This window comes from Tiliqua scincoides, chromosome 1 (genome assembly GCF_035046505.1).
Source record: "Tiliqua scincoides isolate rTilSci1 chromosome 1, rTilSci1.hap2, whole genome shotgun sequence".
Lineage (NCBI taxonomy): Eukaryota > Metazoa > Chordata > Lepidosauria > Squamata > Scincidae > Tiliqua > Tiliqua scincoides.
The window spans coordinates 266,481,318-266,508,245 of NC_089821.1; the positions used below are offsets into that span (position 1 = coordinate 266,481,318).

The 26,928-nt window shown below is 41.3% G+C and overlaps 1 protein-coding gene across 3 annotated transcripts; it reads left to right on the forward strand.

Annotated features, from left to right (window-relative positions):
• Positions 1-7,819: 7,819 nt before the first annotated feature.
• Positions 7,820-26,345, forward strand: THUMPD2 (THUMP domain containing 2). Of its 3 annotated transcripts, none has more exons than XM_066611866.1 (10): positions 7,820-7,955; positions 9,201-9,333; positions 11,119-11,522; positions 13,841-13,918; positions 16,861-16,913; positions 19,527-19,614; positions 20,381-20,452; positions 20,722-20,836; positions 23,176-23,293; positions 24,922-26,345. In XM_066611866.1, the coding sequence occupies exons 1-10, from the start codon at positions 7,839-7,841 to the stop codon at positions 25,268-25,270; spliced, it is 1,527 nt and encodes a 508-aa protein (XP_066467963.1). In that variant the 5' UTR covers positions 7,820-7,838; the 3' UTR covers positions 25,271-26,345. The 3 variants fall into 3 exon arrangements, with proteins under 3 accessions (XP_066467963.1, XP_066467964.1, XP_066467965.1); XM_066611867.1 differs by having other exon boundaries at positions 23,218-23,293; XM_066611868.1 differs by lacking the exon at positions 13,841-13,918.
• Positions 26,346-26,928: the final 583 nt, after the last annotated feature.

Consider the following 26,928-nt stretch of genomic DNA (forward strand, 5'->3'; position numbering starts at 1 on the left):
CAGAATGCCAGATGCAAGGGAGGGCACCAGGATGAGGTCTCTTGTTATCTGGTGTGCTCCCTGGGGCATTTGGTGGGCCGCTGTGAGATACAGGAAGCTGGACTAGATGGGCCTATGGCCTGATCCAGTGGGGCTGTTCTTATGTTCTTACTTACTGTGAGCTTCTGCAAGTAGCAGGAGGTGTGGGGAGCCCTGTGCAGCTCTTTGCAGGGCTCCTCGAGGCTTGGAATATTCAGAAACAGCGCACACAAACAATCTCCTGGTGGTGATGCGAAACCGGAAGTGGTTTGTACAAGCTGTTTCTGAACATTTCAAACCTCAGGGAGCCCTGCAAAGAGCTGCACTGGGCTCCCTGCACCTCCTGCTGCTTGCCCAAGCCCTTAGGAAGTGAAAGCACACTCCCTTGCCCCCATTAGTGACACAATCCTTACTTAGGGAGTAATGCTCCCTAAAAGTGTGAGAAGCACTGATTTAGAGTATTTATACCATGCTTTTCTTAAACCTGATGAATAACTCAAAGAAACTTACAAAAAGTTTACAATGTACAATAAATATAAAAATATAGTATATAAAAAGTATATAAAAGCTTTCCCCATTTGTTCCCTTTTGTACCCAGCTTAACTAGCCCATGGGCTGGTAATCATATAGCAACAGGACGGGCTAGGGCTGCAGGTGGCAAATACAGCCCACACATGTGCTTATTCCTGACCTGAAAGTTCTACCATTATTTGTAAAAGGTAAAATTGTGTCTGCTATTGACTTCAGAGGAATTGATTTCATAGCAGCAAGATCTGATTGCAGATTATTCACCTCTGCTAGTGAAATGAACTTTTTATAGAGTGAACTCTTGCAGTTCATCAAACTTGGGCACAATTTTTTCCCTTGAGAATGCCGCCTGAATATTGATTCCAGAATGAGTTTAAAAAGAGGGGGAGGGGGGATTATCCATTGTATTTGTTTTCTTCAGAACAATGGATTAGAAAATCTTGATCTATTAAAAAACATCAAAAATGCAACAGAACATGAGACAGATAGAAGATTAAAAGGTGTGCATCCTTTGTAAGCAATAATGAAAAATTAATCTTGCTAAATACCACAGGGGGAAGGAGGTTAAGAGAACAAAAGAAAAAAATAATAGTCTGGAATTCAAAAGAGTAATTTTTAAAAAGATTTTTGTGTGTGTGAATGTTTAGGAAATGTCATATCTCATCTGATCCTGGTTCTTTGTACAAAATCTGATCATTATTCTGCATATTATCTGGATTTGTTGTTGCTTAGCCCAGAGGCAAACATGACAAAGGATGTTTCTTTAAAGGATTGCCTTACATTTTGTTACTGAGGTTATTACAAAAGAATCTCCAATTAAATAAATCAGATGAGCCTTTTTAGTAAGAATGGCCTTGAGACAGTTATGTGCACTATCAGTGCATGGGAAGCAACTGCATGTAAAACAATACCTTGCACTTTCATCTGATTAGGGACCAGAGCATGAATGAAAGTCAAAAATGGGTGAATATCAAAGCATGCATAATGTGGTGGCAGTTATCACATATGAAACTATGCAGCATTGGGTACAATGGTGTGCCAACCAACACATGCAGACACAGATTTACTAGTTGTACACAAAAGCTATGATCTGTCCCTGGGGGAAAAAAAATGATCAATGCCCTTTCTGGGAGATTTGACCTTTGACAAAATAGATGTGCATGTACCTGTATTTTCATTTCTCTAGAGAAACCCAGCAGCATGTTTCCATATCCTTGACTGCTTAGTTGTCAGGTGACAAGGATGAAAAAATTGCAGAAAGTTATGTGCACGGTTATATGTGAGACAGAATTTCAAACAATAATAAAGAATTTCCTTCCTCTTCACTGGAGCAGCTGCATAAGAACTGGTATATGCACCAAAACATGTTATAAAACATTTGTTGTTCATAGGAAATAAAGAAATACAGCATCAACATTTCCCTTAATGATATTACTCAGAAGTATGCCATAAGCAGTTGTTAATATTTTATGTCAATCGGAGTGCAATCCTGGTGTGGGCCACATGCACCAGCTCCCAAGTGCTGCTGCATACGTACTATAAGGCATTTAATGCCAACTCGGGAGTCAGCTGGGCCAGCCCCTGTGCAGGCTCCAAAGGGCCAGATCAAACCCCTGTGCCAGCCCAACAGGGTGACTTTGTGCTAGGTGGCATGGGGAGTGAGAGAGGGTGGCAGGTGGGTGTTCCAGGATGGGGTGTTTTGGGGTGGGGGGAGGGTAGAATGGGAGGCGGATCATGATTGGGAGGGGGGCGGGAATGGTGGTGGCAGTGCAAGCTAGATCCTAAGCCCTGGCCTGAGCAGCCTTACATGGACTGCTCGGATTTGTGCCTGCTATTTAACAGGCACAGATCCGAGTAACCCCACAGGGCTGGCTGTGACTCAACAAGGGGTAAGGAGAAAAATATCTCCTTATCCTGAGGTGACCTCCAGCCTGCACTTAACCTGTGCTGAATCCTGCTCAACTACTGTGCTCCGCTTGTTCCAGCACAGGTTAGGATTGGGCATTCTTTCATCATTATCCTAGTAGTTAAACTGTGAGAGAAGGCATTTAATAGTGAAGTGTATTTGAAATCCTATGTAGATCTGGATTAGAGACAGGGACCTAAGGTTAGTAGTCTGCACTGAGCTGCCTTGAACAGCTTGGCTACAAGGGAAAAGGGGGGATAGAAATAAAATAAATATATGTATAAATAAAACTGAATTGTTAAGGGACCCAATGCACCACTTATTTCAAGTCCAATTATTCTAACCTTTCCTTGTAGAGCAAGTAGCTCTTCAAACTATCCAGTATAATTAATATAACTAATATTTTGATCTTAAAGTTCCAAGTACCGATTGTTCTATCTTAGTTCTTAATGTCCCAGATACTTTATTTTTGAGTGCTGGAAACCAAGAGTCATTTACACTAATCCTCTCTCCTGTTCTTATTGTTCCTATGTTTATAAATCTCTCTGGCCTCACTATAAATCCAAGTGTGATAATGACTGGCAGTGAACAATGCCTGTGTTTGCTTAAAATCCATTCTGTGCCCAGTCTCAACTACTTGTTCTAGCTTCATCCTTTGAGAATGCCTCCCACAGCAGTAGGCAAAATGTTATGTGAGAACAGCTTTATTCAACCATGGCCAATCAGATCAAACCTTGTTATTTTCAATGAAATGAATAATGGCTGTGAAAGTCTTAGTATTTATACTCTTAGATATGTATGCACAGGAATGCAGCCCTAGCTTTACTGAGGAAACAATGGCTATAGCATAAATGTATAGCTAAATATTTCACAAACAGAACTTAAAAGCCCTTGATGAACCTCATAATTTTTAGCTGCAGTCTTCTAGTAATTCGCACTGGTTCATAAAACTCAGGGTTTTCAAATTCTATTGCAATTCACCTTTGGGAAAGGGCAGAAAGTGACTTTCCATGTACAACAAAATTAAAAGGTCAGGAAGAACAAAAGCACATTCTGTTGACTGACCCAATTTCAGCCAGGACCTGAAGTGTTAAAAGGAATACAAACCTCATCTAGCATCTTTATGTAGATTTCATTCAATCCAGCATGAAGAAATCAAGAGAATCTTTATAGTTTGTGATGCTGGAGAATCTATTATCAAAGATCCTGATAGAGAATTATTGAGCATTTTCTTTCAAGTTCAGTCAACCAGCAAAGACACAAACTCAACATTCAAATGCTAATACTACCCTCTAGTGGTTACATTACAGTAAAATTTTGTATCGCTTATTCATGTCTCTCCAACATGTTTTCATGCTGATTCTCCAATACAGCAGTCTGTGTGTCAATGCACATAAGAATTCCCCAGCCTGGAGTGCTTTACTATTCATTTCAACAGAGGGAGCCTACACATTGCTACAATGCAGTTTAAATGGGGCTGCCTCTGAAGCATACAGGCAAGTTAAGTATTTGTGTGAGCCAAGCATCACTGAGGCCAGGACCCAAACATCCCCACTCCTTAAAATCAAACTATCTAAAATAAAATAAGAGAAATAAAATGCAAAATAAGACTTACTTTTCAAAGTAAAACAAACTATTTAAAAAAACTAAACAAACAATAATTAGTTATGAAGGCAGTGAGCAGACAGGTGGGTGTTTTCCAGTGTACAGCACAAAGTACCAAACATATGACTATCTGCCTGTTGAACACAAGTCACAGGTGTATCCTTGGTCAATGAGCTCCTAGCTCTCCCCTGAAGCAATAGTAGCTGACCTTGAAAGAATCAGAGAAATATGTCAATGAGAATTTCATGAACGTTATAGAGGCATGCAATTCTCAGGCTGGCAGTTCTGCTGCTACCATGGAGAGTGAGAGTCTCAAGGAAGGAGGAAGAGGATCATGATCCTTTAAAAGAGATCCATTCTGTGGGTGATTAACTCACAGCCTCTCATGTTAAGGATAATCCTCTGGGGGTGAGGACTCCTAGTAGGTGGTAATTAAATACATATTAAAATAGAGATATGGGTTTGTGACAGGCATGTAGACCACATATTACAATGTAGTTTACAATGCATACAATTACAATGCAGTGATTTGCCTACCTGGTGTGAAAGCTGTAGATATCAAGCATCTTCTAGTAACATGGTGTTCCTGTGGAGGCAGCAGTTATGAAAGCAAATTGGTACCATCAGCATTGGAAGAGTACTTGAGCGGTCCTGGAAACCAATTTGTGATTGCTAGGTAGGATGTTGAAAACGCGAACTGCTAAGATATCATTTTGGGAAATTCTCCTATTCCATATGCACTGTCATCTGGACAGGGAGAGCTGCTAGATCTCAGTTCATGGGTGAGACAGTGAATGGGTGAGACAGGAGGATGAATGTGATTTTGTTAGGCACTGGCACTGCAGAAGGCTATGGGACAAGCCAAATCTGAACGAAGAGGACAGGCTCTACTTAAACCAAAACAGAACCAGACTGTTGATATCTAACATGGAACAAAATTAAACAACATGTAACAATATGCTAAAAATTCACCAGCTGTGAAAGTATCCATACTCCCAGATAAGTATGCATAGGAATGCAGCCCTAGTTTTACTGAGGAAACAATGGCCATAGCATCAAATCTATAGCTTTTAAGTAGCTTTAAACCTGCCACTGGAGGCAAGCCAACAGGAGTTGGGCACTAACTGCTTTGGGTCAAATCATCTGCAATGGATTAAAGTGTAAATATTCTAGATCAGGGGTATTCAAACTATTCAAACAGGCCTGCAGGACACATCTGCCCCCCCCCCCCAACATTACATTATGGCTGCAATCCTAACCTCACTTTCCTGGGAGTAAGTCCCACTGAACACAATAGGACTTACTTCTGAGTAGACCTGGTTAGGCTTGTGCTCTATGTAGCATTACAATTACCTGAGTATGCACATACATCCACTCCTTTCTCTTCTCCCTCCACTCCCACAAGTCACCATGTACATTCTTCCTCTTGCTGGAAGAAACGACTGCTAGTGGTTGAGGAAATAGCCCAAAAGAATCAATGCAGCAATCTGTTGTTAACATATTATAAATGTGCAATTTTCAGCCCATCCCCAAGAGGTTCTTACACTGCCATAACTAGTATTCCTGTGATGTAAGAAACTTTATGGCAATTGCAAATGTGTGTCCAAGGGGATAGCGGATTCAGGATGCCTTTCACCTCAAGTCTGCCACCACTGCCTCCCTTCAGCCAATGCAAACTGCAATGATCTGCTTCCTGATCGCTTGAGTGAGATTTTTCCTCTCCTTATGAGCTGCCATCAAACCTAGAAATGAGGGACTTCCACTTTCATTTACAGAAACATACTGTCTCTGTAAATGAAACCAAGTCCTGGATTTCTAGGTTACAAGGCAGCACAGAAGGAGCATGGTAATGGTTTTGAGTTTTGATTTGTAGTGCAGAACCAGCAATGGAGGAATCAAGGTAGCATCAGGTAGCATCAAGGTAGCATCAGTGTTCCAGGTCGCACTACCCCTACCAACACAGGTAGCATCTCTATAACTAGAAGTGCTGCCTGTTTTTTGGGAGCCTTTGTCCTATGGTAAATGTTTGGTTGTCTCACAGTTTAGAAAAAATATTCTTTTGTGGGAAATGGTTTCCCTTAGTTTTTTGAGGTCTAATTGTGTGTTACTTTTAATTAAGGTAAAACAGAGGAATTGTAGTAGAGGAGCTGAAGAAAATTATGTGGGAAGTTATAGAGACTTACTTGCACAGCCCAGGATCCCTGCCTCAGTTCTGACATCCCAGTCAAATATTAAATGCTTAGTGGAAATGAATTTCTGTATGGATGTGTTTTGCCCCTCTCCCCACAAGCGGATTTGTGTGTTTGAGGTGGCAAAGCATTGGAAGTATCCATGGAGACAATGGCAAGCTCTTCCTGGGCAGCACTAGCAGAGTCTGTGGTGGGAAACAGCACTTTTTCCATGTTTAGATGGCCCAATAATGGGCTACCAATAGGAAGAAAGGTGAAGCCATTTCTGCCCAACATCAGGACCTCTGAGAGGAATTTTATCAGGGCGTACAAAGTTTCTTTTGGGACTCTTTGCAAAGGGGGTGGGATGAAACAGAGTGGGGGAGCATGGTGACAGGTGAACAGAATGCGGGAGGGGGGGACAGGGTGGAGACAGCTGGAAAAGTCTTTGGAGCCCAGGTCTACCCACCCTTGTTGCATCAGCAGTGAGATACAGTAATACAGAAAAGCAAACACACTTAAATCTCTCTAAAATATTTTAAATGTAGAAAATCATGCAGAAAATGAGCATCATCATATTTAGGCTCACACTAGAATGGAAAGTGTCCTGTCCTGTACCAAAACTTGCTTCTGCAGCAGCTGTAGCCCCTTCCATTACTTCTAGTGCCTCGCCGAGCGCTCCCCTATGGGCCACCAGAGGGCGGAGAATTGGCTGCCTACAGCCAGCAATAAGAGTGGCAACCCACGAATCATCTCTATAAATAATAAAGCTCTAATTAACCTTCTCTATTACAAATTTAGTTGCATGTTTTGTGTGCAGGGGGGGTGGAGGCTTTGCCTCGGTGGTCCATGGGCTCCTAAAGGTTGGGAACCACTGCTATAAGTGAAATACCCCTGGTTTTTCAGAGGGTGCTTTCACCAGCAATTTGCTTCCTCCTGCTCCTAAACCAATAGTTTAAGCAAAGTATTTTTATAACCAGATCTTTTTTTCCTCAGCCAGGCAAGGCTGCAGTCTTATAGCACAAGCCTCTGCATGCCTACTCAGAATGAGGTCCCTTTGTGTTCAGTGGGGCTTACTCCTAGGAAAGTGTACAGAGTTGCAGCTTTAAAACCCATTTCCGCCCAGCCCACAGGTGAGGTGAGGTGTACACATTTGATCCCTGTTGCGCATATGCAACACTGGGCAGAAATGGCATACAGCCCAGTCCTATCCACACTTTCCTGGGAGTAAGCCCCATTGACACTAATGGGACTTACTTCTGAGTAGCCATGCCTAGGAGTGGGCTGTTACAAAGGCACACTTACACAGGAGTAAGTCCTGCGGAACTAAATGGGGCTGCCTTCCAAGTAAGCCTGCTTCGAGACTCGCACTGCAGGGAGGAAGGTGCTGCGGGGCTGCTCAGCACCAGCTTCCCTGCGAGGAGGCAGGATGAGCAACGAGCCCCTGAAGATAGCGCCTTTCCCCAGCCGCGACGGAGACGAGACGAGCCGAGCTCAGGGGGCAGACCATGCGCCCGCCCCGCCCCGACGTCGTGCCTGGGCGAATGGCGTGCGAGGCATCTTGGAGGGGGCGGGGCCAGGACGGAGCCCCTCCTCACAGGAGCGGGAAGGCGATGGCTGCAGGCGGCCCGGGAAAGGTGGCGCCCTCCGTCCGTTACTTCTGCACCGCGGGCCGCGGCCTGGAGCCCTTCCTGGTGAAGGAGGTGCAGGCGCGGCTGGAGGCCACACAGGTGAGCGCCTCTGCCCTTGTGGGAGGCTTCCACAGTGAGGCCCTGTAGTAAGTGGCAGTGCGTACTACTTACTACTACTATTTACTAAGGAGTAAGTCAGGTCCTGGGATTTCCATCTCACTTAGGCTGCTGTCCTATCCATACTTACCTGGGAGTAAGCCCCCACTGACTGTAATGGGCCTGGCTTCTGAGTAGACATGCATGGGACTGGGCTGTAAGGGCCCGATCCTGTCCAACATTCCAGCACCAGTGTAGCTGCAGTGCAGCCCCCAGGTAAGGGAGCTCATGGTCCCTTACTTTGAGGAAGCCTCAGTGAGTGCCCTGAGGCGCAGCTCAAGCCCCATAGGCACTGCTGCACCAGAGCTAGAAATTTGGATAGGATTGGGCCCTAAGTCCCATATAGGTGGGTATAGGATACAAGTCTTAACTGGAATAGAGGATAAAGGTGCAGTTCTTGCATAGGAATTTTTCTGGCAGGCTTTGTGCTTTGACTGTTTCCCCCTTGAAAATGCATTTGGGTGTTCAGAACATGGAGTTGTTATCAGGTGGGAAATTCCAAGCCTTGACTCTGTCTATTTCTGCTGTTTTATGGAGGTCTTCATGAAGTGCAGTGGGTGGGGAGGCAGTTGAGGCAGAGCCTCTCCACTGGAGTTCTTCCACAAGCATCACTGCCATGTGAGGTGCTGAAGCACTCACAACCCATGCACTCTGTGTGTGGCACAGGGCAGCCACTTAAAACATGGGTTGCAAGTGGTTGAGTGCCTCACATGGCAGTGGTGCTTTTTGATGAACTGTAGTGGGGAGGCTCTGCCTCCCCTGCCTCCCCACACACCACACATCCCTGACTGGAGCATGCATGCATCACACATTTCCATGTTCCCTAGATCAATCATGAGTCAAATGTGACTGAGTTTGGGGAGGAGCCCTGTCAGCTGAGTAGAAAAACAAACATGGTGAAAATAGCCATGCGCAGTTGCGTTTAAGCAACCTTAAAAAACCACATGAAGACAGGAAAAGCACTTAGTGAAAGTTATGTTAATCCTGGCTCTAACCAAGGGGTATCAAACTCATTTCATACAGTGGGCCAAATAGCATTCATGATGCCTGCTGGGAACCAGAAATGATGTCATTAAGCAGGAAGTGCTTAATAGGAAGCTGTGTATCAGTACAGTGTGGTGCCATTGAAACAATTCTGGAAAATATTTTTCAGATTTATTATGTCATCAATGTACATTATTTGTCAAGGTGGAATACATATTGGGAAAAGTCTTCTTCACCACCAGTGCTGAGCTGAGTATGTTGAGGAAGCTGAAGTCTGCTGAACGACTCTTTTTGCTGTTGAATAAATATCCTCCAGTTTCCATATCGAGAAATAAAGGTAACTGTTACGTGTGACATGTTAACTGCAGGTTAGCATATCAACCTTTGTGTTAACCTTTGTGTTAACTAGTCCTGTTAGCTGGCCACTGCAAGTTTTTTTTTTTCCTATTAGCTTAACATGGTGGGAGGAATTAAGTTAAATTCATCAGCTCTCTCTCTGTTAAAAGAGCCAGTGCGGAGCAGTTTTTGGTTTTGATGTGGTTAAGTCAGATTATGAAGCACATTTTGGGTTGGGTGGGCTACTCTAGAGTAACTGTCTCTTGGCTTCACCTATCTAACTGGGTGACATGAAAATACTTCTCTGAGACCCATGGAAGAAAGAAAAGGTACTAATTTTACAAGTAGGAGCAATGCAAGGGGCCTATCATAGCAAGTCCTTGCTTTTCCTTGCCTCCTTGTCACTTTTCAGATAAGCATTGCATGGAAGGTCTAGCAAACTGCAAACTCCCCTTCCTGCCCTTCTTACTCATTTAGTCTGTTGTATAAATATTTTTGCTACTTCATGGGATAGGATCTTGGATCTCTGCAGATTTACTTGCAAAACCCCTGTGCAGACTTGGAGATTCTGGGGGCTGAGTTTGAACATCAGGGAGTGTGAGCTCCAGTATCTTGTCATTCCCACCAGTTTGTCTACATAGCTGAGTTTTTAAGAAGTGCTCTCCCGTTTGGATATTTTGAATCAGCCTATTAAAGCCATTAGATTAATTAAGATAGCAGAATACCCAGCCCAACAGGAATTGTTAATACTTAGAAACTATTTCAAATAACAGCACAATCCTAGCCATGATTAATCAGAAGTAAGTGGCACTGATATCTGCAGGACATACTTCCAAGTAAGTGCATAGGATTGCGACACAAGCTTGCTTGGTAGGTTTGCTTGAACAGGAGATTTTAAGATTATACAGCATAAACATAAGAACAGCCCCACTGGATCAGGCCATAGGCCCACATAGTCCAGCTTCCTGTATCTCACAGTGGCCCACCAAATGCCCCAGGGAGCACACCAGATAACAAGAGACCTGCATCCTGGTGCCCTCCCTTGCATTGGCATTCTGACATAGCCCACTTCTAAAATCAGGAGGTTGCACATACACATCATGGCTTGTAACCCATAATGGATTTTTCCTTGCCCTAGTCTTAGCTTAAGCCCTGGCAGTGCTATCAGATTTTTCAGGTCTGGGAAAGAAAGAAGATAGCTTGCTAGGCAAAATCTGGAGGGGGATATGTTGTGGAGGGAGACACGAACCTTGGGTGAAAGTTGCATTTATTTTTCCTATGAGTTTATAGTTAGATGTGGAAACATAGCATGAAATTAATTATAACAGTGTTTCTCAACCAGTGGTACTTGAAGTGGTGTCTGATGGTATTCTCAGGATCCCCTGGACAGCTGCCGCCTAGTAGCAAGACCAGGAATGTGACAAAACAAACAGCGGCAGCAGGTTTGGCTCAACAGGCAGAGCTCCGTTGCGTGTTTTTCTGTGCTGGAAAATGCCCTCCTGTGCACCCTGCAGCCTGTGTACTGGCATTCGTTTTGTCGCATCTGGACTCCCAGCCCAGAAGTAACTGGCAATTATGTCATTGCCAATTACTTCTGGTGGTATTCAAATAGGTGGTAATTTGCTGTACTACTTCAAACCACCTATTGTGAAGTGGTAAAGTGGGGGACAAATCTTGAGAAGCGCTGAATTACAGTATTAAAAAATATATACAATTTATTGTTATGCAGTATTAAAAGTAAAGAGTATGTGTTAAACGCTTACTAAGTTGAGACCCTTTATTTTAGGAAAAGTAATCCATGATATTCAGAAACTTGTCAATGAGAATCCCAAGTGTTGGCTTGATATTATTACCCTTTGGAGAAGTCTCCACCATCAGGTAAAACAAGAAAATGTGTGTCATGAATATCCGGATTTGCAGAAACGGAAATTAGAAGAAGAAACTGCCAAAAATAAAAGACAGAAGAGAGAACAAGTGTTTGAGACTTTTTCTGCTGAAACTCAAATAGAAGACCAAGAGAGATGTGACACACTGAAAGATAATAAAGACCATTTCTCATCAGGGAGCAAACCATTTCTTAAAGAGAATCATGAAACTGTTCAAAAGATACCTGTTGAAAGCAGCAGTAGTTTCAGCTTCAGAGTATCTTGCCGCTGTAGTGGAGCACTTGCCAAAATATTTACTGCACAGGTATGTAATAAAATCAAAAATTTTAAAACAAGAATATTAAATGTATGAAAATAGAACTGTAACACTTGGTAAACAAAGGTATGAATTAAGTGAGCCAGGGATATCTAACCAGTTTTATAATGTTTCTTGCCTGGTAGGAATCTTGGTCTGTAGACAGTTTCATTGCACAATTTCTCTTATAACTAGAAAGCATTTCCGAATGCGCTCAGGACTAATTTCATCTTTTCCTATGTAACTTATCCCTTCTTTTTTCTGTAGCTGTTTTGCTTCTCATGTGCTTTTGTAACAGTGTAAAACAGAGATGGATTTCCCTTTAACAACGAATGGTAGTTTCTTCCTGTTAAATTGTATATTGTCTTACACTTTCTTCAACACTGATATGCGAATGAGATTTGATGTTGTAAATGAGTGTGGAATTCAGGCATGCCAGTTGCCTGGAATGGAAAAAAGAAGTTTAACAAATACACTATACATTGAAGCATAGTTTCAGGGGTCTGTACATATGTCAAAATAAAGTTGAAACATCTAGTTCTTGCTGGCCCAGTTCTGTCACACCTGCACAAAAGCCACCACCAAAGGACATACTGTGTTGCATTAACATGGAAGTGCCAACACAGCCATCCATAACTTTTGATATCTGTAACTTGCAAAACCTGGTAATTCCAAAGGCTTGCAGGTGGGCAAAGATATGACTCTTGGCCAAAACAATTACAACACAGAAGGTGCTATCATATGACTGTTCCTTGATTTTAATTTTTAGCAACATAATCATTAAATTGTAGAGATTTAGACTATAAGATTTTTTTTTCTATGTTTACTTTTTAAACAGATTAGAAGGCAGCTGGCAGGGGGCCTTGACCAGGCTCAGCTTTAACTGTCCCCTCCCTCCTTTTCCTGCTTGGTAGTGATAAAAGGTGGCTGTGTTTTGTTGTTCTGCTGTTGGAGTCACGTCTCTTTTTCTCATTCAGTATTAATGCTCTTCTGAGCCTAGCAAAATCTTGGCTTTCCCTGTGCCCAATCAGCCTTGGACAAGCTAACTACTTCCTTCATCCTTGCCCTCTCTTTTGCCCCCAAGGATGTCCATATATTTACTCCTGTGTGTGTGAAGGAACATGTGTGTGAGATGGTGCTGTTGTCATTGGCAATTTTTGCAAGTACAGTGAATCTTCTGTTTAACAGGCTTTAGAAATAACAGGTGTTCTCTGCTTCTTTAAAAACTAATCATATGTGTTTTGCCTGTGTACTGACATGCAGCATGCACATTACCATAAATGCATTCAGATTTAACAGACATTTCTTCCATTAGTCTGTTAAATGAGAGTTTCATTGTACTAATTTTTAAAAATAACCATTAAAAAGAACTGCTGCTCAGTTAATTGGGGAAACTTTTCAAGTTGAAATATTTTTAATCAATTAATCTAACCAACTGTTTGATTAAATATTATGACCAGAAATATGGACTGGAACTACTGGGGCATTGGTGATAAAGACATTACTCTAGTTTGCATTAAATATTATCTACAGTACATACCAGTTGTGTGCTACCACTTTAATTGCACTGGCAATTGTACTGGCTGTAGCAAAATAGTCAACTGTTTCTGTTTGTGTGCCACCAATCCAGTTGATTGTGTTGGCTGTTGAGAAGAGAATCTTATTTCTTCTTTATGCATAACGAGTAATCATGAAGTGTACGAAATTATATAGGGACTTAATATGTAAGGAAAAAATAGCTCTGCTTGAGAAGGTTGTACAGAATTCATTAGCATTTTGCTTTCTAAATAACATAGCTATGAGCAAAATGGGTTTTAAAGACTTCTGTCTTCTGTACCATCTTTTTGGAATTCTTATTCATTGGCTGATGCAGGGAGAGTGGAATTTTTCTTGCTTGTCAATGGTCCAGTTAAATTTCAGGACTTCAATTTTCAGGTTGTCAAGCAAAAAATAATGTTCTAGAAAAGAGCAATCATTATATACTGAAAAGCAGAAGGAACAAGCAATTAATTTTATTATAGAACTCTTTTCGAAAATGTGTTCAGTTTGGGAAATAACGTTTCATGAAATAATTACTTGCCTCACATTGGAAACATCCAGGTAGTTCTGAACAAAGTCATTTGAAGGTGTCAGTCCTGAGCTCACAGTTGGAAGTAAACAGAAGGATTTACTTCAAAGTGCATAGGATCAGGCTGTAAGAGGTATAGTTCTGACTTGGAAATTTTGTAGCTTCCAGAGTAGTTTTTTTTTCTTCTTCAGCCTTTTCGCGTTTGAACGTTCAGCCAACTGCCTAACAACTGTCACTCATAGCTGATTTGTATTTTCAGGAGATGGGAAGAATAATTGGAATCACTCTTATGAAGCACTTGGGATGGAAAGCAGATTTGAGAAATCCTAATATAGAGGTAATAAAAAAACTTACTAACTGAAACAGCAGGAGACTTGGTCATTACTTTTCTCAGAGCTTCCCCTTAAGCATACTAGGTAGGTAGTATCTGTGTTGGGTCTTACACAGGGAGACCAAAAGTAGGAAAGGGTACTCTTTACTGGATTCTAGGGAGCCTGGCCTAGGGCTCATCACCAGGAGCAAAAAAATTAGGTAGATTGTATGTGATACTTGAGAAAGTTTCTGCAAACTTATTTTCCCATATGTATAAATCTATAGAGCGTCTAATTCTTCTAAGGTTTGCCAGAGCCAGTCAGAAGCAAAATTATATAAAAACAAGAACAGTATTCTAGAACTAGTATTCTAAAACAGTATGCTGCTGGTCCAGGCTGTCATATAGAATGAGATGTGTCCCTGTCCTTGTCCGACATACTCTGGGAGTTGGAGAGACAGAAATGCATGTGCTTCTCTCTGTGCTGTGTTCTCTCAAGAACAAAACTCTTAGATGCTGCTGGCATTTTCTTTATAGAACAGAAGCCAACAGTGACAAGTACTATCGTAATTGGGGTCACTAAGATTGCATGGTCAGTGGCAGACAGTTCTGCTATTAGTAGAGATGGGTTTTTTTAAAATGAAGATGAAATAAAAACACATAGCACTGCTTTCTGCCCTTCTCATTTTTGTTAAAAAAAAAAAACAAAACCAAAATCTGCAAAACAATAAAACCTTTAATACCTGTAATGTATTCTGTAACACATCTACATGCATGTGGCTACATCTGCTGACACTATTCCACATATATTGCTTACCTAATACACTTTTAAACAATTATAATTTATAAAAATGCATGCTTGGAATCAAAACACATAACACTGCTTTCTGCACCTCTCATTTTTGTCAAAAAACAAAACCTGCAAAAAACAAACAAACTGAAAAGCACCCCTCTAGCTATTAGGGTTGCTAGTGGTGATATGTCCCAAGAATGTATGGGAGAGACAGCTCAATCCTTTTAAAGTCTTACGCCATTGGAACAAAACTTATGCCCTCTGTGTCTCTGGTATACTGTGGTGACTTGACTATCTCCCTAGACTCACTGATGACTCAATGAGTTCTTCTCTCTTTTTCCTCTTATACTTTTTTGCTCTGCTTTGATATTGTTTTTCACCATGCGATGTTAAAATTAATATTTTAATGCCTTGTTTGAAGTTTTTTACTTGTTGTGATACTTTGTACTTGATTATAAAGCTTGGTAAGCTGCTCTGGACATTTGCTTCAGCATGGGAAAAGCGGATATATATAAATAAATTCTGGTGGCATAAGACCCTTTACGGCTGTTGCAAAACATGACATGCCATTCAGTGCAGCCTAGCCACCAGTGCAAGTGGCTGGATCAATGCACCAACAGCTGGAGGACCCCTGTCTGTGCTGGTAGGTCAACATGGGGAGGGGAAGGGGAAGGAAGAGGAATGGGGCAGAGATGAGAGCAGGAAGGAGGATGTATAGAGGCCAGGAAGCTGGCATCTGCTCCGCTGATATATTATTCCTCTTTCCGGCCTCAGTCCTCCAATCCAGGTACATATGTACTTGCCCCGTGAAATGGATGGTACAGATTCAAGTAAGGCTCAGCAGGTAGGCATAGATTTACCCTGGGCCAAGTGAACAAATGCCCTCCAGGGCCCAAAACTCCCCTGTTTTGCACCCTTCTGAGTGCAAAACAAAAGTGCAAAGTGCACCCTTCTGAGCAGCAAGTTACATAGGATTACGCTGTGAGTGAATTTGCATCTGGTCACCTCTTTTTCCTCTGCTTCTCTCTACCTTTTAAAAAGAAATACAAATAAAATGGGTGGTATGATTGGTTCAAGCCCCCTCCCCATTGTCAGCTTCAGCCTACTGCTTGAAGACCAGTGAAACATAACTTCGAAAAGAAAATGTGAGAACAGAGGTGAGTCTTTAGTTGTTTCTGAAAGTAGGACAATGAGGAGGCCAGCTGAATATCTAAAGGGTTATTATAAGAAGCAATGAGGCAGAAGAGACAGCATGCAGGAGGAAAAAAGCACAATGGAGCAGACATTCAGTGAGAAAATTCATACTGGATGAACAGAGAGACCGAGGAGAACCGAGAGAAGGCAATGAAAGTGGATCAGAGGGGCAAAAGAATAAAGAGATCTGAAAGGTAGCCAAAGATATTTAAGCTCAGTTTGGAACAAATTTGATAAAGGAAATCAATGAGGAGAAACATAAGATGATAAAGCATGAAAAGAGGAAAATTAAATGAGCAGAAGAGTTAATGGAGAGAATAGACAACCTTTGAGACAAATAGACTGCAAAAGCAAAGGAAAGCATTGCAATAATATTGAATATCAGAGTCTGAATTAGATTTTTAGAATGGGTAAATTTTGAACATTTAGAACAGTGGGTGAGAAACTGATATTCTGTACAAATGGTAATGTGCTTTTTTTCCTTGAAAGATTCAGAGCCCAGTCTTCTGATCTTTCTAGCAGTCATCTGTGCTAGTCTTCCATTGTTGATTTGCTGCAGGGAGGGTATATATCTTGGCTGTTTTTTTTTCCTTTTGGCAACAAGCAGTGTAAAAGGCTTGCAGCTGATTGCTAGTAGCAAGTTCCTGCCAGCTCTCAAACCTTTGAGCTGTTTTCTTGACAAAAGCATGTCTTAGTATACTTGTTTGCACTGATAAAGGAAGATCTGGATAGGACTACAGATCTGCATGGGTATGCTGGGTGCAATGTCTGTACAAATTCAGGGATTGCATTGCTCCTTAGTAAATGCACGTCCATCATATGTACAGCCCTTCAATGTGTTTGAGGATCAGATTGCTTACTACTTTAAAACAATTTTTAAGAAGGAAAATGTCATTGAAAAAAGTAATTTTTTAATTTAAATTGGCTAAAATATGCAGAAAATTTAAATTACTTGTTAATGTAAGTTTTCATTATCTTACAGATCTTTGTGCATCTAAATGATATTTGCTTTGTGATCGGGATCCCTGTTTTCAGGTAGTGACTTCATTTTTAAAAATCATTATTCACATTCTAATACGACACTGAATTGTAGTGAGTTTCAGAAGGAAAACTGATAGTCATTTGTAGTAAAAATAAGGAGTCCTAAAGGTCATTAAATTTTATTGTTTCATTAAATCTTTCATAAACTAGATCTAAACTTTGTCAGATCCATGAAGTGTTCTTCTCAATTGGCAGATATGTATATATGCACAAAAAGTCATACTATTCAAGGGCTATAAATGGATCTGTAACATTTCTGCACAGAGCCCAACAGAGCCCAACATTTCTGCACAGAGTGTATATAAGATAAGAACGTAGGACTGATTCAACTGTGATGGCACTATTTTTCTTTGTTATGCTAATTTAACAACGAAAGAGATGGTGAACCGTGGTAAACTATGGTTTAGCCTTACAAAAAAGTTCTGCAGTTACCCTTGTGTGTGCACATTGTCTCCTTCCTTTACATACTATTGGAAGTTTCTTAGTGGTTCTTAACAAACCACACTTCATTTTGTTTAAACAAAAGGTTCTCTTTCTACTTATCTAATTCTTCATTCCATGTTTCTATAGCAAGAAGCTCCTTCTCCTCTTTCCCTCTGTGATTATTGAGTTGTTCTTGCTCCCCCCCCCCCATCTGTTCCCATTACGGAAAGCTTCAGTGTAAAGTTCAGCAGGAAAGGACTTCTCTGGCACACTTTGAAATCAGCCTCATTTGCCAAAAAGACCACATGACCAAGCTGGTCATTTTATGGATTCACTATTTCCTTCATCTGAATCCAGCCAGGACAATAGCCTTAGACTGCAATCCTAACCACACTTTCCTGAGAGTAAGCCTCATTGAACAAAATAGGACTTACTTCTGAGTAGACCAGGTTAGGCTTGTGCCCTAAGTCAGGCCAGCTACTGTGATTTGCATGCATAGCTGCTTAGGCATCCATGCCCACCAGCCCAGCTAGGAGAGCAGGTAATGAAACCCCAAATGACCATGAACTATCCAGTCAAACCAGTGACATCATCAACCCTTTGCATCCTTGGGCTTGGCCTTAAGAAATCTAGGGTTGATGCAGTCTGTGTGGCCAAGCTCTCACCTGCCTCCAGGGGATCAGATCAATTCAGGCCGACCATGGGGTAAATACAATTATGGAACAGTGAGATTATATGTAGGAGGAAATTATTTTTGCTTGTACGATTGCCTCTAATTACTCACTCATATTTTTACTGAGATCAGCACTTGTGCATAGCTAATGCTCAGACCATTTCCCAAGTCTGTGTGTTGTATTCTATCATTCTTGTATTATTCAACCCCCACTCCCCTCATCTTTGTAGTTTAAATAAATTCCCTTTCACATTCTAATTCTTTACCTGCCTTTGTTTGGTTGAAAACTGTCAGAGCCTTATCCCAGTCCCCCTTGACCCTTGGGCTGCATGCTGTTGGTTGGATTTTGGGGAGATTCTCCATGTAATTAGGAGGAAGGCTTTAAAGGATTATCTGTCTTTCTCTATAATTTTTTTTTTTTTTGCTATGTAAACTGCTTTGTGAACAACTTTGTTGAAAAGCTCTATATAAATATTATACCGGTTTTGACCTTGGCATAGAAACAGACCTGGGGAAAGGAGTAAGGCAATGCCTTCAAGGCATTCTCCCCTGCACCCAGTTGCCACATTCTCTCCTTCTTGGCCATTTGCTATAGTCTCTACACCCTGCCCCCTGTTTTATTTCATATTTTATTAATGTGTTGGGTTTTCAAAATACTCTTTGTTTTGTATTGTTGTAAGCATGAATGTCATTTTAATGATGGAGAGACAGGAGATAAATTTCTGAAAGACTCTCCTTTTTCATGATGCCTTTGGTACCACACTTAAGTCCTTATTCCCTACTATCATTAAGCCTAAATATATGTAATTGAAACAACGGCATATGCTTATGCTGTTTACTCCTGCGTCCATTCCCTTTCCCTATCTCTATTGTCTCCCTTGTGTCTGTATCTATATTGCAAGCCCTAAGGCAGGAATCTGCCTTTTTATTGTATGTGGAGTGTCATGTACACTGATGATGCTATACTGCACTTATAAATGAAAATAATTGTACAAATCGTAATTAACCAGGATATCAAACCAGGATCAGATCAGTGATTTAGTGATATGTCTGAAATCAGCCATTGACTGACTGACTACTGGGGGGGGGGGAAGTAAAATACTGATTCATTCCAGATAGAACAGAATAGAATTTGCTAATAAACTCTAGTTCAGCAATTTCACACTGGAACACCCTTTGAAATCTTTTTGAAGAAGGTGCATCTACACCATTGCAGTTTAGGGGTAGAACTTTTAAGTGCTTTTACTTTTAAAAGAATAGCATATAATGCAAATATTTGTTTACTAAACATTCAGATTCTTAAAAATCCTATTTGAATCTACCACATCATCATCACTGGCATCCTTCAGTCTCAGGAGACTATGGTATTGCGCTCTGAAAAGTGGTTCTGTAACTAATCTACCACACAACATTATTAATAATCTTATTTTATTTTTAATATTATTAGTATTAATAATAATTAAAATCTTATTTTATTATTAATCTTATTTTATCTTACTGTCTGTTTACAGACTCCCTTTGGCAAGCAGAACATATATCAACACTGCTGGGTTGCGCTCTACCATTGCATGGTCTATGGCATCCCTTGGTGAAATTAAAGTAAGTGGAAAAATAGAAAGTAAGTTGGAGAATTAACCTATATATGGGTGAAAATTTAGATTATTAAGATATAAAGCTATAAGTAATTAAAACATTTTACTCCGCCTGTACTACATTATTAGAAGTATTCTTTGTATTTTTTATATTTTAATGTATCTTTAATGTTTGTTTTGTTCATTACCCTTCTCACAAAAAACTATTTTCTGTCTGTGTTCTTGGAACTCTTCAAAATAAACAGCATTAGCCACACAGCATTAGCCAAAGCAGGAAACACTTCATAGGGCAGTTTTCAGGAGAAAAATAATACATGATGGGAGAATGAACCTCCTTGCACACATTTGTTTTGACTGAAATTGTGCTGTTTTGAAGGCAAAGAGAAGGCTCTTCTAGTTGGAACACACTCCTGGACCCCAATACATTGGCAGAGACTACAACAGGCTAGAAAAGACAAACAAAATACCTTTAGTTGATGTTGAAAGATCGACAGAGTAGATGTCAACCATACTCCATGTATGGTTGACACTAATGGAGGGAGAGATACTCCTGAAGGGAGTTCCATGTTCTGGGGGTTGCCACTGAAAAGGGCCTCTTGCAAATTACTGTCAGCTGAGCTTAGCTGGAACCCACAAAAGAGTCTCTTTAAAAGATCTTAAAGAATGGGCAGATCTTCCAAGAGGGTGAATACAGATCACCTTTGTACCAGATGGCATTAAATTTGTCTTGATTTTACAGATGGTGTAGTGTTCTCTCTTTTTTTCCTTTACAGCCTGGTGCATTTGTGTTAGATCCCACATGTGGTCTAGGAACAATACTTCTGGAAGCTGCAACTGAATGGCCTGTAAGTCCAGTGCTCATAACAAGTATGAACTAGATGGCATTATAATCTCTTGTAGCCAGATTTGTTAAATAATGGTCCTGAAGCATGCAGCAGCAGTAGTGAAAACCCATCTCCTAAATTTCTCTCTAGAAACTTTCTTTTAACGTAACTTGTAAACCATTAACTCCTGTAGCCTGCAATTCTTCAATTGGTACTTGCTTAAGAAGAATAAACTATCTGACTGCTACCACTGACTGCTTGTGTTCCCCACCCCCATGTAACTATTTCAGAGTGTGCATTATTTGGGAACTGACATAAGTGATTCACAATTAGAAGGAGCCTATTTGAATATTAAAGCTGCTGGTTTCATGGACAAAATTGAACTACTGAAAGCATCTGTGACAGGTAAAACTTGGCAACAGTATCATTTGTGAAGTACATATCAGATGTTTCTAGTGAGTTGTATCCTGAGCTGGTCTTCTAGGAGCAGAAGCTCCATTGCACAAAAGTCAAGGTCAATTTTTGCTGATCTCCCCTTCCTTCTGTAGTTCCCTGTGCGTCCTGAATCTCTTCTTAGTCTGGCAATCTGCAGGAACAAATTTTGGGGGGGATAAAGGACATTGCAGAAGAAAAGAGGAACAATTTGTGCCCATATCTCCTTTCCTCTGCACCTCCCAGCTTTTATTTCTGAGGGTACTGGACCTCTAAGAGGAGATATTTGGGGATACAGGGAGCTACAGAAGGAAGAGGAGATTGGCAAAAAAAAAAAAAAAAAATCAACCCTTCCCTCTTGCACAATTGGAAGTACTGCTTTTGGAAGGAGACTTTGGGATATAATCCTGATTTTGTGTTGGTTCAAAGATATGCAAAACCTTTTCAACCAGAGGTGACAGTGTCACCAAAAAGTGATGGCTTGCTGAGACCACTTCCAACTCTCATAAACAGTGGTCTGTGACCAGCCCAACATAGCAACTATTTCATATTCAAATAATAAAATTACTGTGTTTGGCACTCTTTCTGTTGGTGTGGCTGATTTTAAAAATGTTAATTTTCAAACAGGAATTGTGTCTATTATTGGTTCCAAGAATTTGATATAGTTTATTTTTGTGTTTGTAATGTAAAATCCCTATTCCTGAAAACTTGGTGTTTTTTGCAAACCTCACTGAAGGAGATGGGGATTGTGCCTCATCAGTGCTTGTTGACCTATCTTAGCTAATGTTTTCTCCCATCAAAAGCTTTCATATCATGCATTTCCTGGTACTAAATCTTTGGTAGTGTATGATTTAAAAAGTAATAATTAAAAACCTTTATTTCTGGATATGAACTGCCACCTTGTTCTAAATTTATTGATTATTTTCAGATAACATAGAACTAAAATATGGGTGCACATCAGGCTGTACAGTGTGCAGTTGCCAGCCCCTGTGCCAGAGGTCATATACTGCAGCCTGTCTGGTGTCTGATCAAATGTTCTTGTTTTAGAGAACCTGAAAGGGAGTGTAACAGGGCATATAGTCACTTAGGATGGGCTGTAATACATGGCCTCATGTTGTGCAGTCCTGATCTACATTTGTTATAGGAGCTAGCAAAGAATTTTTTTTGTTGACTACTTTTAATTGAATTATGGCAGAATGTGTAGAAATGTGTACAAAAAGCTGCCTTTTATTGAGTCAAAGTGTTCATCCTTCTCTAGGTCAGTATGCTCAGTGGTAGTGACTCTCCAGTTTCAGATGGGGGCCTTTCCAAGCCCTGGTAAATGGTGATGACAGGGATTGAACTACGAACTTTCTATATGCAAAACATATGCTCTGGCCTGAGCTACATATTTCTGAGTATATGTTAATATACTGAGTATATTAACTGGGACCCACTTTTTAGAATCTGTTAGGACACATGACAGGAAATGATATCATGACTGGAAGTGACCTCATGAAGCAGGAAATTTTTTTAACAATCCTAGGTTCCAATCATACTCACACTTTCCCAGAAGTCCCATTTACTATCATTGTTAAAAGCATATACATAGTATATAGCCTGTTAAAAGTACAAATCTGTAACATTTCCCTAAATGAAGTCACATATAATGGTAGCATCAAGTCTAATATATTAATAATAAAATATTGAAATGAATGGGGACCCACCTGAAATTGGCTTGCAGCCCACCATTTGAGAAATACTGCTTTAGATTCCTGTACTATAACACAGGCCTACAAAATTGAGAGTCAGAAAAGTTTTCCCAAACTTTATGGTGGTTTCATATGAATTTGGAGTGCCGATTCAAAAAATGGCATCCATTTTGCCCTATCACGTCTAGTTTTGGAGATATAGTATAGCCTCATTAGTGAATGGTTCAAGCAGCTTCCTCATGAGGAAGCCATGGTGTAGGCTTCCTCATGAGGAAACTGCTTGAACCATTCACTAAAGAGGCTATGCTGTGTCTCCAAAACTAGACGTGATAGGGCAAAATGGATGCCATTTTTTGAATCGGCACCCCAAATATACCCAGGAATTGGTGTAACATTTAAGGAAGCAAAATGTGTGTTAGCCTGTGTAATTAACAGTATCCTGATTTCTGACTTGAGTCAGATAATTATGCTGGGTGGTCAACTGTCAGTCCCTGTTTGGAGTATATTGATTCTTTTTGTAGACACAAAAGAATGTTCATGCATGTCACTCCAAGGGGATCTGTTAAATGCTGAACTTGCATCTTAATCAAAGCCCAACCTCAATGTCTGATATCTCTGTAGCACTGCCGTTGCCTTCAGGAAGCATTGATGTCATTTTTGCAGACATCCCCTTTGGGAAAAAGTTCAAAATAACGAAAGACATGAAGTTGTTGCCAGATGTTTTTCAAGAAATTTCAAGGTATGTGTGCTCTGATACTTAATGCAAAAGAATGAATGGAATCTGGCTAATAGTCCCCAAGCTAAACAAAAAGTAATGGACTATATCCCAAGAAACTTACAACCCAAACCTGAGCTGCCTGGTGCACAGGGCTGCAGTGGTGCCAAAAGTGGCTGCCAGTGTATTCTGAGTGCTACTTGGGCAGCGCCAGCAGCTCCTCAGGAGAAGAGGACTCTTGTCTGCTTCCCCACCCCCCCACCCCCCGATAAGGCGAATAGCCCCAAAATGGCATTACTCAATTCTACAGTGACCTAAGGTTTGGCGTAGAATCAGGAGCCTTGGTTCGACACGGAGGCTGAGGGCCCAGAGAGCGCATCTTCACCAGTCCCGCCTCCCACCCTCTCCCCAGAACGCCGCCTCCCCCCACGCCCCCACCTACCTCTCTGTTGCCTGGTGGTTTGGGTGACTGCAGAGCGGCAGAGCAGCAGCGGTCCGCCAGTGCCGGCCAGCATTGAGCTAGCACCAGCGCTGAACCCGGTGCTGAGGGCTGCAGACATGCCTTACAGCACTGTTTAAGATTGGGCCCTTAATCATTATTAAGGCTGCAATTGTATGTACACTTTCCCAGGAGTAAGGTTCATTGAATGGTAGGATTTACTTCTGAATAAACATGCATAGGATTGTGTTTTACCTATTGAAGTTAAGGGGACTCAGGTTAGTCACTAACTTGTCTCATTTATTTCCATGGTGCTTTTTTTTATGACTATCTTTGGGTACAAGTCCAGATTATTAGCTGTGCTAAACTGAAGATTAGGTAGAAATAATTCCATTTAATTATGGTCATGTTACTGACTCAGGGCCCAATCGTATGCAACTTTCCAGTGCTTATGCAGTCTCAATGTAAGGAACAAGTGTTTCCTTACCTTGAAGAGGCCTACATGACTGCTCCCCCACTGGAGGATGTGGCGCATGCTCTGTTGGCATAGTTCCATCACTGCTGGAAAGTTGGATAGGACTGGACCCTAAATGGAAGCTGTGAGTTTCAAACTGGAATAGAGAAAACACCAACTAAGTTCAGAAAGACTTTGTGTGATTAGATGATACCTCACTTGAGACTGGTAATAAAGTGGGCTAAAATGTGCATCAAGGGCTTTCTCCTAGGGGCCTTGAGAACAAATCCATTAGCCTCTCTGCAAGTTGCAGCAACTCAATACCAGCAAGTTAAAAAAATAAAGTTAGACTTGCACAGTTAAGTCTATATTTCCTTATCTTTAAGTGTGACTGAGGGCCCACTCCTATCCAACTTTCAAGCACTGATGCAGCCATTCCAATGCGGCATGCAGTGTATCCTGCAGTGGGGGGCAGTCACAAAGGCTTCCTCAAGATAAGGGAACAAACGTTGCTCTTGGCTACTTTGCAGCTGCATTGGTGCTGGAAAGTTGGATAGGATGGGGCCCTGGCTTCCATATAGAGTTGGGAAATATATTCACACAGATATCTTTCATTGTAACTCATCTTCAAAAATTGAGGCCTCATGGAAAAAAATGAAGAGTTGCAGAATGTGCTTTACACTGAAAAGTATTGTAGGGATGAGAAATAGTAATATTGAAGTGATGCTAAGCAAGCTTGACTTTTCTCTTGTTTTTCAGGGTGCTTTGTGTTGGAGGGATTGCTGTACTGTTACTTAGTCAAGAGTTCTATAAACGCCTTTCTAGCAGCATTGCTAGCAGTTTTGAGACTGAAAATTGTATTTCTACAGCATCTACCAGTGACTGTGTGCAAAGTCTTGCAGTGTCAACTGAGTTAAAAACCAATGAAAAGAGTTGGATCCCCAGGACTATCTTGCCTTCAGTCGAAGATGCAGGGAGAGAAAACATCAGAAATAAAACCACTCTTGCCTCTCTGGAACTCATAGAATCCTTTGAAGTTAGTCTTGGCAAAACAGATGCATTCATATGTAAGTATAAGAAGATGACAGCAGCTTCTGAAAATATTTAGAGGCAGCAGTAATGGGGAAGTGTGCATAAAAGCCTAGGAGTGAGTTGTGCTTGAAATCCTGTGGATCTGGAGAAACCGATCTTGGTGGTTAGTTGCAGTCCTTCACAGCTCTCGTGAGCTCCAACAGCCTATGCAGAGACAGCAACATAGGCCAAATCTGGCCCCTTGTGAGGTACTAAAGACCTTTCTCACTCCTACGTCTGGTTGTCAGTCTAAAGGCAGAAGAGGTCTGGAGAAAGTATCACTGGTGTAAATAGTTATTCGATTTTTCTCTGTAAACTGCTCTGTGAGCTTCCCATTGAAAAGCAGTATAATAATTAATAGGATTTGCTTGTTGACGGTCGAGGTTGAAGTCAAGGTACAGGTCCACCATTTCTTTAAGGTAGCTGTCAAGAGTAACTAGCTGCTGATCAAGGACCTACAGCACACCATGCAAAGCATTGGCAGAAGTCCTCCATTATCCCTGTTGCTTGCACAGTAATATTTTGTCCCACTAGGACAGTAGACTGTGATAAAATGCTGGTGGAAGAGACTATTTTACCCTATCATATGTGCTGCTATGATGGCATACCAATTTATAGGATAGGACTGGAATGCAAAAATATCTGCTTGTATTTTGATATTCCCAGTTCCTCTGCTTAACAAACAAGCCACCCTAACTTCAGGAGATCATAAAGACCTAAAGGGAATTGCTACAATGCCGAATGAAACTCCAGGTTCTTGATTTGTTCGGTCTGGACAAAACATCTATTCAGTACGGCTGTAATTCTCCGCACACACAGTGCACAATCCTAACCAGGTCTGCTCCAAAGTCCTATTTTGTTCAGTGGGGCTTACTCTCAGGAAAGTGTGGTTAGGATTGCAGCCACAGTCTCTCACAGGTTCCTTTGAAATTAGTGGGATTTACATCCAAGGAAACCTGGATAGACTTGGACTAAAAGCATTTGTTTGAATGCCATACCATGCAGGACTTGCTTGGTTCACAGTAGGGCTTGTGAAGGTAATTCTCAATGTTTTTTAAATCCACAAAATATGTACATTTCAACTGTGTGTGTGTGTGTGTGTGTGTGTGTGTGTGTGTGTGTGTGTGTGTGTGTGTGTGTGTGTGTGTGTGTGTGTGTGTGTGTAAGAGAAGAGATGTGGCATCTGGCCTGGCTGCTTTTTTTTCTTTTCCTAACCTGGCCCTTCTTTGCCTTTTTCAGCAGATTTTTTTTTTTTTTAAACAAGGCTCAGTGCTACACTCAACCCAACCTGGCAGGAAAGGGAGGCCACTGCTGGCATATGCTGGATAAGGCTGCTTGGCAGCTTTACTGCAGCTGTGGTGTGTGCCTTCCAGAACTCAACCCTGGTGGCCTGGAGAAAAGGAAGCAGGAGTCGGTGTAGTGCTTCTGAATACCCTCCCTTGCAGTGGTTGCTGAGCAGGCTGCTGCAAAGTGTTATGCACATGATAGCAGCAGGCCTTCTCAAAGCAGTCTGGAAACTGCCTGTCCTTGTGCTGCTGCTTGGACTGGAGCAATTAGGCTCCCTTCCCTGTTGAGAGGGGAAGGAGGGGTTTTGAGCACCACCAGTTTTTTTTTTTTCTTTCCCTGTATAAGGCCCTGGCTAAGGGGGGGGAAATTACTGGGCAAGCACAGAAGGGGAAGGAATAGAAGATGTAG